Raw genomic sequence first — 12,002 nt, 5'->3', positions numbered from 1 at the left:
GTTAACGGAAGACGGGTATTTAAGCTTCATATCTCAGCCGAAGTCTACACGATGGATCACGAAGGCTACACGATGGATTACGATGATGGTGCGATGGCCATACGATGTCTAAAAGACGTGTACAGCTTACGATGCATTTAAACTTAGTTTATTATCCCCCCGCCTACTACATGTAAGTTGCGTTTAGATAAAATTGTTATTGACACTCTAGAACCAAAATGCTCAAAACTTGGTATGGTGTTACTCGTTATGAATATCTTAAGCGCTATTGACTTTAAAGTTCAAAGGTCAAGGTCACAGTGGCAGTTGTAATACAAGGCAATATCACCCTTGTGGACACTCTAAAACCAATATGCTTCAAAAGATTTTAACCACATTTGGTATATTGTTCCTCCTTGTAATGATCTGACATTTTTACGTTCAATGCCAAAGGTCAAGGTCATGCAGATGGACTTGTTTGTTCTCCTTGAAATAGCATACTACACAGGGAATTGGTTGTTCATTTTTTTACCTGCTGGTTCTAAAGACAATATTAAAGATATTTCCAGTTACTGAATGTTTTGGTTGATTTCTACAAATAGTTTATGTATCAAATATGCATATTCAATTTACCATTGTCTGCATGTGTAATATACAAATATAGTGTCCATATTTGTCCCCAATATGTTACATACGAGGGGATGCCACGCATAAATATCTATAGGGTTTATTTTTTTGTTTGAGAAGAAGCTTTTGTGTATCCTTGCCAATCCTTGAGTTAACTAATTATTTAGTTATCTCTAAATGTGTGAAAAGGTAACAGCAACTAAGAAATCTCCCTTAATTTAATCTGGATAAATGAATATTTAGGACCAGCAGGTCTATAGGGTAGGAATAAATGACATGACATTTAATGCTATCATGATAACGCATTTTATCGCTAACAACGAATTAGAATTTATAAATTATATAGATATATAAATAAATTTGGTGTATTAACTGTCTTCTGATTGGTTAAAATTATTAGTTTTATTTTCAATGTTGTCAATTTTGATGGCGACACACCCACTCTGACGTTGTGTATTCATACGCCAACATGTGTGTACGTTGTTATTGTTAATATAAATAATATAAAAAGTTCTTTGTGTCTTATTTTTGATAGAAATTTATTTATAATGAATGGGAATAATTTATTTTGATTTTATTGAACCATAAAACTAATTTTTGACTCTTCACATTTTACATAATCCACTTCGCGGATTATTCAATGTGAAGAGTCAAAAATTAGTTTTATGGTTCAATAAAATCAAAATAAATTATTGCCATTCATTAAATAGTTAAAAATGATGAAATTCAAAATGTGATTTAAAATTTTACGAAAAAACGTAAAATATGTGCACTAGTCTGAATAATCACCCATAATTATGCCCATGTTTACTGATCTATCTTAAAGGTAAGGTAATGGGTTCGTTGATCCCTTTTATTCAAAAAGACCTCTTTCCAGGAGAATATCATAATAATATATGTGGCAAAATATGACATATAGAAAACAAAATGGTTATGGAGTAAACATTCGTGTGACAACAACTCAGACGATACATAAACAAATCAGATTAATGAAGAAAAAGTTGGTTTCCCTATATACGTGTACCTGCAGTGTTGGTGTACGAGGCGCGTTTGTGATTTTCATTATGTTACTTGATATGAAAAATTGACAAAAACATAATATTTTACTTGAAAAAGTCAATCCTGAGCCTGCAATAGCTGCTCTTCTTGTTCCATTTGAATTAATAGAAACAACGCTGTCGCCTTTCCTGTTCTCATAGAATCATATGATATAAGCTCCATGTTTTGTGAACCGTCTTTCTTAACTGTCGTATTAGACTGACCAGTGCATATCGCGCATGGCTATGACATGGCACTTTAAATGTATTTTAGCGCGAAAATTAACTTATATTTAGCTGGATTAATTGCCGTCGTAGTTCCATCTAGTCGCCTTCGTACTTTTATTCGATGGCAACACGACGGGAGTACGAGGTCTTCACGAAGTTGTGTTGCCATCGTAAGACCTTCGGGTAGCTTCGTGATTCATTCGTGTAGACATCGTAATGTCAAAACTGCCCGATGGAAACGATGGAAACACGAATGCAATACGATGTTCAAAGATGCATTCCCGGTGACATTACGATGGTGAGGATGGTGATACGAACTCAATACGAACCCTCAACATCGGACGCACCTTCGGGGATTTTTTAACATGTTAAAAAATTTAGAACCCTTCACGAAGTTGTCCCCGAAGTCTAGAAAAAGTGGCCGATGGTTCTACGATGGTTAAAGATGGCACTACGAATAGCCCGATCTGGATACGTTCAGTCCCGATTTTGAAAATTTCCATAATCGTGTTGCCATCGGCGTAAAAATCGGGACAATGTGACGCGGGCATAAAGGACGACATCAGCAGTTCAATGTAGGATAACAAAAACTTAATTCATATGAGTTTTTCACTAACCCCCTACCCCTCTTATCTTTTTCTGGGAAAAATTGATTGACCAATAAGGATATATTTAAAATCGATGTCAATTAAACAAAACTTGCAGCAATTTTGCCCCCCCCCCCCCTTACCTCCAAACAATTTGAAGTAAGTTTTTATTCCTTCATTAACTTTTTTATGTCGTCCCTAAATCAGATATAATAGTCGCCTCATATCTCTGGAGCGATATCGATGTGAGACCTAATACGTGTGTCCGCAAATCTTTAAATGTAATATTGTTTCTATTCAAGAACATTATAAGAAAAATACAACTCTTGTATTTCGTAACACACAATCGTATGAATAGACAAGTATCAATATAGGAAATTTAATACGGACATGTTGTACATTGTTGTATAGTAATAACTCCTTGACTTGTTGTGAAAAACAAACGTTTCATTCAACAACCGGAAAAAAGTACTTAAAAATACATTTTCCATGTACAGTAAAAAAAAGAAGTTTCCTTGTGGTTTCTTAACCATTTAAAGGATTGACACTCACAAACTATATACAGTGAGGTTTTGTTTTAATTTGGAATATAGCAGTAATGGATGAACTAGACAGTTGTGTCGCCCAAAGGGCATTGGACAAACTGAATGGAAAAACTACGAATTGCCAAGAGGAAGCAAAAGGTAAAAACTGACGCATAATTTAGGTTTTGTTTAATATACTAGTCGATGAAACACACATGGGAAATTTAACAGCTGTGTCATTTTGGTCGTCTCTTGTGGAGAGTTTTCTCATTATCATTCATATCACATCATTCTTTTCTTTTATAATTAATACATTTTGTACTGATTTCTACTTAATTTCTTACCAACACTTTTAAATGAAATATTTTTGATATATGGATGTCAGATGTTTAACTTCCTCATGATCATACACTGACATACAAGTGATGGCATAATATACATGTAACAATTCATAATTGAGAAAGATATATCGGATGTTGTACTTAGCAGTAGGATATATAAACGAACTATTATACGATTTGAATCACCTAATACCATTGACAATCCATGAATGAATTAGAAATGTATTTGAATATGCATTTTAAGATAGCACTATATGTTTTGAAATGCGTGGATATCTGTTTGTCAGTTAATTAGTTATAACTCGTCTGGCCTGTATGTTCATCAAAGAATTGAGAATGGAAATGGTGAATGTGTCAAAGAAACAATAACCCGACCATAGAGCAGACAACAACAAAGGCCACCAATGGTTCTTCTATGCAGCCAGAAACTCCCGCACCCGGGGGCGCCCTCAGCTGGTCCCTAAAAAAATATGTATACTAGTTCAGTGATAATGGACGCCATACTAAACTACGAATTATACACAAGAATTCTAAAATTAAAAATTATACAAGACTTACAAAGTCCAGAGGCTCCTGGCTTGGGACAGGCGCAAAAATGCGGCGGGGTTAAACCTGTTTTTAAACTCTCAACCATCCCCCTATACCCCTTGTCAAATTTCATGTAGAAAAACAAACGCACAATAATACATAGTAATACATTAAAATGTATTTATTATACTTTGACTTCGGGAACTAATCTAGGATGAATTTGATGATATATCAAACAAAATTTAAGTAGTTCAAGATGATCATGTAGACTACCTTATAATTTATAAATATCACAGTATCAACGAGGATGAATTATCAAATTTAAAAATGTATCAGTTTTTGTCTCGATGACTGACCTCTTGATGAAGATACATGTCTAATATTAGTAAGTGTTTCGGTTCTTGTATCTTCTTTCAATCAGTTTAATTGAAGTCTGGAACTGGCATTTCAGTTAACTGCTAGTAGTCTGCTGTTATCTATGTATTATTGTCATTTTGTTAATTTTCTTTGGTTACATTTTCTGACATCAGACTCGGCCTTCTCTTGAACTTAATTTTAATGTGCGTATTGTTATGCGTTTACTTTTCTACATTGGCTAGAGGTATAGAGGGAGGGTTGAGATCTCATAAACATGTTAAGACCCGTCGCATTTTTGCGCCTGTTCCAAGTCAGGAGTCTTGTATTATTTTTAATTTTAGTTTCTTGAGTACTATTTGGAGTTTAGTATGGCGTTCATTATCACTGAACTAGTACATATTTGTTTAGGGGCTTACTGGAGGACGCCTCCGGGTGCGGGAATTTCTGGCTACATTGAAGTCCTATTGGTGACCTTCAGCTGTTGTCTTTTCTATGGTCAGGTTGTTGTTTCATTGACACATTCCCCATTTCCATTCTCAATTTTATCTCTCTTTTCCCCCTTTCTGTCTTTATCATCATGGTATGTTTACTTTAACAGTGCAGTTTAAAACACATTTTCAGTTTTAAAAAAAACCACACACACAACCGGAAACAAATACCACATCTTAATGCGACTGAGATTGATTTGATATCAAGTACCGCTTGCGTCATTCACAGATAGTCATTGTTTAATTTGATATTAGAATAGCCATATGGATATAACATACAATCTATACTTATATTCAAAAGAATCCGTTTACCTATTTTTAAAATTCCAGAATCAAACCAGTTATATCTGTTTAAAATGTGCTCAATTATTTTAGTAATCTTGTAATATCCCTATTATAAATCTACTGACAGAAAACAAAACATAGAAAACTAAAGACTGAACAGTTCAAACCCACATACAACTTGGGTGATGACAAGTGCTATAGAAGTATATCCTGTTCCACATGTGTCACCCGTCGTGTTATTCACGTTAAAGCAAACCCGGTAATAATTCTAATTGGGAAAATCTTATAGGTGTAAAATTATATTCATATAACGTGTTACTAAGTGCATTTATCTACAAAACAGAACCAAGAAGAGATGATCATCTACAACAAAATATAACAGCAAGATCCGCATCTCGTCCTTACGTGAGTATCTTATCTTAAAATTTGGATTTTTCAAGACTATGGACATGTTTTTTTTTAATACTTAAACTTTATGTTTTTCTACAACAATTTAATTTTGGATGTAACACGTCGTCTGGTTTGCTGAATGTTTATTGTCTATCAGTTCATAAACATAGTATTGACATGTGACCGTGACGACATCAACATTTTTCATGATTTACTCCTAAAAATTAAACTTATAATAAAACTATAACGAATGAAAATAAATTAAATGAAAAGATAATATCATGAGTAATATAATATAGTCATGACGAAGTTGTTGAATTGCTGGGTTTTTTTTATATAATATATTGATACGCCTATAATTTTACTTAATACAAACAAACAAAAAATGACCAACAAGTCTACAAAACACTGTTATGCAACATACAAACCTTAAGGAGGTTCGTTACTTAGTTTCAAAATAACAAGTTTCACAACACGAGTATACATAGTGATAGGGGATTAACAAAGGAACCAAAAGAGCAAAAAATGTTTTCGAGATATTATCCATTGAAATTTTGGCAGGATAATGTTCTCTCTTCATTTTTCATAGCTTTATCATTGACAAGTTTAAGTTCTCAAAAACTATTGAAAAATAACAAGGATTTTGTATGACTTTTACAGATGGCTTATAATTGTACATGTACAAGATTTATAAAAAGAAAAATAGGGGTCAATGGGCAAATTTTTTTAAGGCATTCAAATTGATAAAACCAGAGGATTCTGAAAATCTGAAAAAAAAATCCAAAACATGACAGGCGAACTTTCTCAAGACTAAGCAACACGGACTCCACTGAAAACTGGTGTAGAATGTGGTGATCCGATAGGATAAGCAGATCATGATCCAACCCCCGCATCCGTCATGTAGATCACGATAAGATCAAATTGACAATTGGTCTCATTCGGTGATGACATGAAGTTTTTGAAATTCAGTACGACACATGTCAGATACTTATGGAGGAATATTTTAACACTTTCAATCAAATATTTTTGATAAATTCAGAAAAGCGCTTGAGACGCATGAATTATAAGTAAACGTGTTGTTTTGATTGTTTACTATGTATTTTCATTATTTCTTCTATGAATATTTTTAGGGACCAAATGAAACATCTATCGCCAGAAGAGAAATATTTGTATCACCTAACCACACAAGTGAATTTAGTCTGATGGGAGACATTGAAAGTAGTTATATCACCCCTGATGGATATTTTCGACATAGAATAGTTCTTAAATCGACACAAGAAGTGTGGAACTCTGTATGCTATGGAATGCTAGAACTCAGGTATTTATATCAATTATCAGTATGTTCGAAGATTTGTTTTTCATACAATTGTTTCCAACGTATAATTAAGTTATGTATTTATACATAAAAAGTCTAAAATACAGCCCGAAAATTTCAAAAAAATACTAGATTTTTGCATTTGAAGTTGAGCTGTTGTAACACATACATCAATTGCTCTTTGCTAAGCTGTCTATACCCTTTCTGCTACAAGAAGAAATGAAAAGTATAGCGTCGTCTTTTCCATTATTTAAACGATGTTTGTCTTCGTCGCACTTCCTTAAAGTTGTAGCGCAGTACATGATTAAATACACCCCTGAGATCGATGGTGTATCAGTGCATTCTTCTCAATTTAAACACCTTGTACATTTTGACAATTTAAACTGTCAATCGGTCATACAGAAATGCCTACCCTTTTGAATCACCTGAGTTAATTTGTGAGTTTGAATGTTTCTCTGGAAATGTTCGCCTCTCTTGTTTTTACAACACTTTTCACTGGTAATAACATCTCTACAGTATACTTTTTCATTTGACGATTGGAAGATTATGAGAAACACTCACATATAGGTAGTAGATTGATTACTATACTATGAGATGCTGAGATGAAATGAAATTTAAATGGTTGTTTGTGTAATTTATTTAACCAGTACATAGTCGGCACTTTCAATTTCGGAAGATGCTTTCAGCTGGGTAGTGGTAGTGAAATACCAAGTTATTTAATAGCAGTAAGTGAGGTAGTTACAAGAATTCATACATACTCACAGATAAGTAGCAATTTGACTCTCTTTGGAGCGTGTGGACCTAAATGTAGAAGAACTTCCGTGTAGTGCATACGTCACACCAACACTACATTGTTGGCTGCTTTGTCTGCCAGTATGAACACAAACCGCTTTGCGAGTGCTTGGAGTTAATGTTTTATTCTAGAGATGGATATGTATCATGGACCCTATTATTAATTTCAAAATTGTTTTCAAAATGAAATATACAATTATCAAATGTATTCATAACTGTACTCAAAGAAAGGTCTAGAGATTAAATTTTTTATCAGAATTTTCATATTCAAATATTTTTTTTCAAGAGCTAGACAGTGTTTTTAATGACCCGACGACACTGTTTCAAATCTATTATAAATGGAGGAGGATATTTAGGTTTTTTCTTAAAAAAATGTTTTGACAACACTTTGTATTAAACAGGTTTGTCACCTATCGTTGCATTATTGTTTTATTTTTTGTTTAGGAATGAAGACCAGCTTCTCAGTATCAACAATGTAGATACCACATTACTTTGTCATGAAGACGCTTTAAGTGTTTTTGAAAATCTTCCAAGCAATAACGATGAAAATATCATAATGGTACGTGTTAACTTTGAATACGAAATACACATTAAAAAATAAAGTTCTTCGGGAAAATGCACAACCATCTAATGAGAGGGTAGTGGAGAATTTTGAAAATGAAATTCCTGGGCTTGTGAGAACTGAAAAAAATATTCTTACTTAAAACACATATTTAAGTCAGGTTTATCAACGAAATAATGAGGTGCTCATTGGAAAAGGCGACATAACCCAAACCTAAATAATAAAAGAAATTGTTTTACTAGATGTTTGTATTGCTGTTTGTGTCCATCAGTGTGTAAAATAAAACAAAAATATGATTTTATTATATATCAAAATCTCCGCAAAAGGAAGTGAATATCGAGTGGAATAGATATTTGGTATCTTTGATGCAAATAGTATTTTCAACATTATTGTCGTAGTTAGAACGCCGTAAACTTATTAAATAGATAGTTAATCCATAAAAAAAAGTTTTCTGTTTCAATTATTTACATCAAATAAAAAATGCATTCTCGTCAGAAAATAAATATATTGTTTCGGACATATGTATGACTAGCCAGTTTGTATTTGCAAAATAGAGTTACATTTCAGGTAATCTGTGTTTATTTTCTCTTCCAGCACGTGACGATATCTAAAATATAGACAATATCTTATTATTAAACAACTTATCATAATTGTTATATATGTGCAGTTAATTTTAAATAAGAAAGACGTCACGCGGATGTTTAATGTTAGTATAATCTTTAGCTGCTCACATCTTAAAATATTTTCGTTTTTGCTTGGGTTAATAGCAAATTAACTATTTACTCTTTTAAACAATTTTTATTGAACTTCAACAAGAATTGCTCAAAACGATGAGATTTCCAAATAAGTCACGTTACTCTTTTCAAAAATTAAATGTGCATTTTCAATGAAATTTGGTTTCATTATTTTCAGACTTACAGGCGACCAAGCACTAGAAATATTGTCGACTTAAGTTTTGAGTTAAACTGTTCGTTAGGTAGTATGTATGAGTTATGTCAGTGATAAAAAGTAAACAACAACAAATTAACGAATAAAGAAAAATAGAAATGAAAATAATTGACAGTTGAAAGAAAAAGATATAAAATGTATGATTTTGTAATCGAAACTTTATTTTCTTTTATTCTAATTTTATCCTTAATAAATATTATTATTTTTTCTTTCAAAGTATTTTTTATACATTAACGAAAGCTTCAATATGTGGACACGTAAAGTAATTTGAATAAGACAAATACACAATAATTGAAACTTTGGTGTACAGTAATTATTACACTTTTAAGTTTAAATATACATAAGAGTTTTTTAATGTCCGATTTATGTTTTTTCGTCTGCGCGTCCGTCCATCTGTTCATCAGTTCGTCTGTTCGTCCGTCTGTCCCGCTTCAGGATAAAGTGTTTGGTCGATGTATTTTTTGATGAAGTTGAAGTTCAATCAACTTGAAACTTATGTTTCTTATGGAATGATCTTTCTAATTTTAAAACCAAATTAGAGATTTCCTCTCATTTTCACGGTACATTGAACCTAGAAAATGATAGTGCGGATGGGGCATCCGTATACTAGGGACACATTCTTGTTTTACATATTTTACAAATGTATATCAACACAGGCTCTGCAGTTGAGGCACGGATAAATAATGAGTCGTCAGTACCCGAATCTGACTGGATAAAAAAATCTGCAGTAACCATACAAAATCGAGGAACAAATAAATATATGCAAGCACTAGAGAAAAACTGCGTGATTTTTAAAGAACTTATATCGTCTATTCCAGGACAAAAGCCAAAGGATTTTCATATATGTAAGCTTAAAGTAACTTATAATTTAAAAATTTAAATAAAATATTTACGTTCATGTATTAAATACAACACTGTCTTATATTGAAGACACTGACATCTTTTTGTTGTTTGTGTTGCTTGGTTACTGTAAACATTTTCTATAAAAAAAAAAATCAAACAATATACATAATTTGGCCTTGCAGGTTATTGCATTTTTGACGCAACCCATATCCACTGTAAACAATATTGACAAAATTAATTTAATTAAGTGTCGCAGGATGTATTTTTTACGACGTACTTCCTTATGACACACATATTTGATTTCTCTGAAAGTAATTTCATGTATGATAATCAAAAGTCAGTGTGTTTATTCTCAGATGTAAATATGATACGTGTGTGTGCCAAAACCTGTCATTTGATTTTTAAAAGACGTAGAAATTTTATATATTGTAAATAGTATTTTATTTCAGATTATGTATTATATCTATGCATTTTAATAGTCTCTTATACATCTGTATAGAATGGCTCTCGTTTTATTTAGTATTATTTTACATGTGCAAAGATTGATTGTACTTGTTGAGAGATGAGACTTTAATAAAACATTGAATTCTAAAAAAAAATGTATACAAGGCTTTTATTCACAATTTAACGGGATTGGATGTCCTGAATTTAGAAAAATATTTCAATAAAACCAATTAATGGCATACCCATTCAAGCTACAAAAAACACGTTTATAGTTTTACACGACATTGACGAACCATTGTTAGAAAAAACTGCAATACAAATATAATTTTCCTCAATTCACAAAAATCAGTACATGTGACAAAGGAAATACGAATCCAGTGAAATAATAAACACAAATATTCATTTTTGTTTAAATATATTTATAGGTCACTTTACAGAGGAGCGTTGGATAGAATCTAATAGTCATGCAATGTTGCGACGTTACATGGATGAGGAACATAAGAAATATCTACATGTTACCTGTGACGGAAACATTATACTCGTAAGTCATAAGACAATAGAACACGAATCAATCAATCACTCGGTATTTTTCATTTACACAAAATATATAAAAATAAATTTAATTATGCACCTTTTGAACAATGCAGATATATCTATTTCAATTATAATGTGTCAAACTCTATTAAAGATACCAACTTTTATGTTCCAGTGCGCTAGACGTTCATTACGGCTACATAAAAGACTCATCAGTGGCGCTCGAATAAAAAAAAAAAAGAATTTGTTCTAAATATGTCTTATTGATAAACTGTTGCACTATGCTTTTTTCGTTTTTCATATTTGTTTATTTTGATTCACAACAGAGTAGTACATGTTCCGTCTTCAAATTGAAAGTAGAAAGTATGCATGCTTTCGTCATTATAGAAGAGATAGTTACAGGAAATATTCTTTGCCTAGAAGGTTTCAATAATTGTTGTGCAAAGTTTGTTCATCCAACAAATTATGCAGCTGACCATAACTACATCGATCACATGGAAGAAAAATTCAGATTTGAGAGGGATTCCGTACCTTGTTTAAACAATAAATTATGATGTTATTGTGTATGATGTCTAACGATGATCTCGTAAAGATGATTGTCTCCCCTGAATACCAACGACGAATGAACAAAAAGAGAACAAAACACAACAACGTATGAAAGTAGTGGAGGCAAATATGTTTATTTTCCTGTTTACTATTGCTTGTTTAAAAAAGGAAATAAAGGTGAAAACATTATTGTCAAGAACATACGATCACTTTAAAAATTTGTCCATAATTCTCCTTTTTAGACTCTTCTGTTGTTGCTCTACGCGTACATTTATGCTTACAATATAATGAATTGCTTATAAATAATATTTCTAGGGTTGTATATTGTTAATGGTAAGACCAGTATGACTTCTTATGTACAAAAATATATCATTTTGTATGTGTTGTTTTAAGTATTATGTTGTAGAAGAAAAGTTTTGTTTTACTAATAAAGTTTTGAATAACATGTGCTGATATACTGAAATAGTAAGCAAAATGATAAATGATGAAAAAAACATATGACATAATATTAGAACACACTGGTTCCCCCGAAAGTTAAATATTATAAAAAAAAAACAGGAGCTCCCGATCTGAGCAACAGGGTAAACATTTCCACCATCATTATTTCATATATATATATATAGTTACATATTTTTGAAGGGGGCCGC

At 32.1% G+C, this 12,002-nt stretch overlaps 1 protein-coding gene across 2 annotated transcripts; it reads left to right on the top strand.

Annotated features, from left to right (window-relative positions):
• Positions 1 to 2,987: 2,987 nt before the first annotated feature.
• On the top strand, positions 2,988 to 11,802 carry LOC134711467 (uncharacterized). Of its 2 annotated transcripts, none has more exons than XM_063572069.1 (8): positions 2,988 to 3,141; positions 5,325 to 5,386; positions 6,502 to 6,689; positions 7,923 to 8,037; positions 8,953 to 9,016; positions 9,645 to 9,833; positions 10,701 to 10,816; positions 11,136 to 11,802. In XM_063572069.1, exons 1-8 carry the CDS (start codon positions 3,057 to 3,059, stop codon positions 11,361 to 11,363), a joined length of 1,047 nt encoding a protein of 348 aa, XP_063428139.1. In that variant the 5' UTR covers positions 2,988 to 3,056; the 3' UTR covers positions 11,364 to 11,802. The 2 variants fall into 2 exon arrangements, with proteins under 2 accessions (XP_063428139.1, XP_063428138.1); XM_063572068.1 differs by having other exon boundaries at positions 8,953 to 9,019.
• Positions 11,803 to 12,002: the final 200 nt, after the last annotated feature.

The sequence above is a fragment of the Mytilus trossulus genome, chromosome 3, assembly GCF_036588685.1.
Source record: "Mytilus trossulus isolate FHL-02 chromosome 3, PNRI_Mtr1.1.1.hap1, whole genome shotgun sequence".
Taxonomy (NCBI): Eukaryota; Metazoa; Mollusca; class Bivalvia; order Mytilida; family Mytilidae; genus Mytilus; species Mytilus trossulus.
This window is presented reverse-complemented; position numbering and strand designations above follow the sequence as displayed.

Excerpts from the sequence above, each read along its gene's own strand:
- LOC134711467 (XM_063572068.1), top strand. The coding sequence starts at position 3,057 with ATGGATGAACTAGACAGTTGTGTCGCCCAAAGGGCATTGGACAAACTG. Across the intron at positions 3,142-5,324 it reads TTGCCAAGAGGAAGCAAAAG|AACCAAGAAGAGATGATCAT; the intron begins GTAAAAACTGAC and ends TCTACAAAACAG. Across the intron at positions 8,038-8,952 it reads ACGATGAAAATATCATAATG|ACTTACAGGCGACCAAGCAC; the intron begins GTACGTGTTAAC and ends CATTATTTTCAG.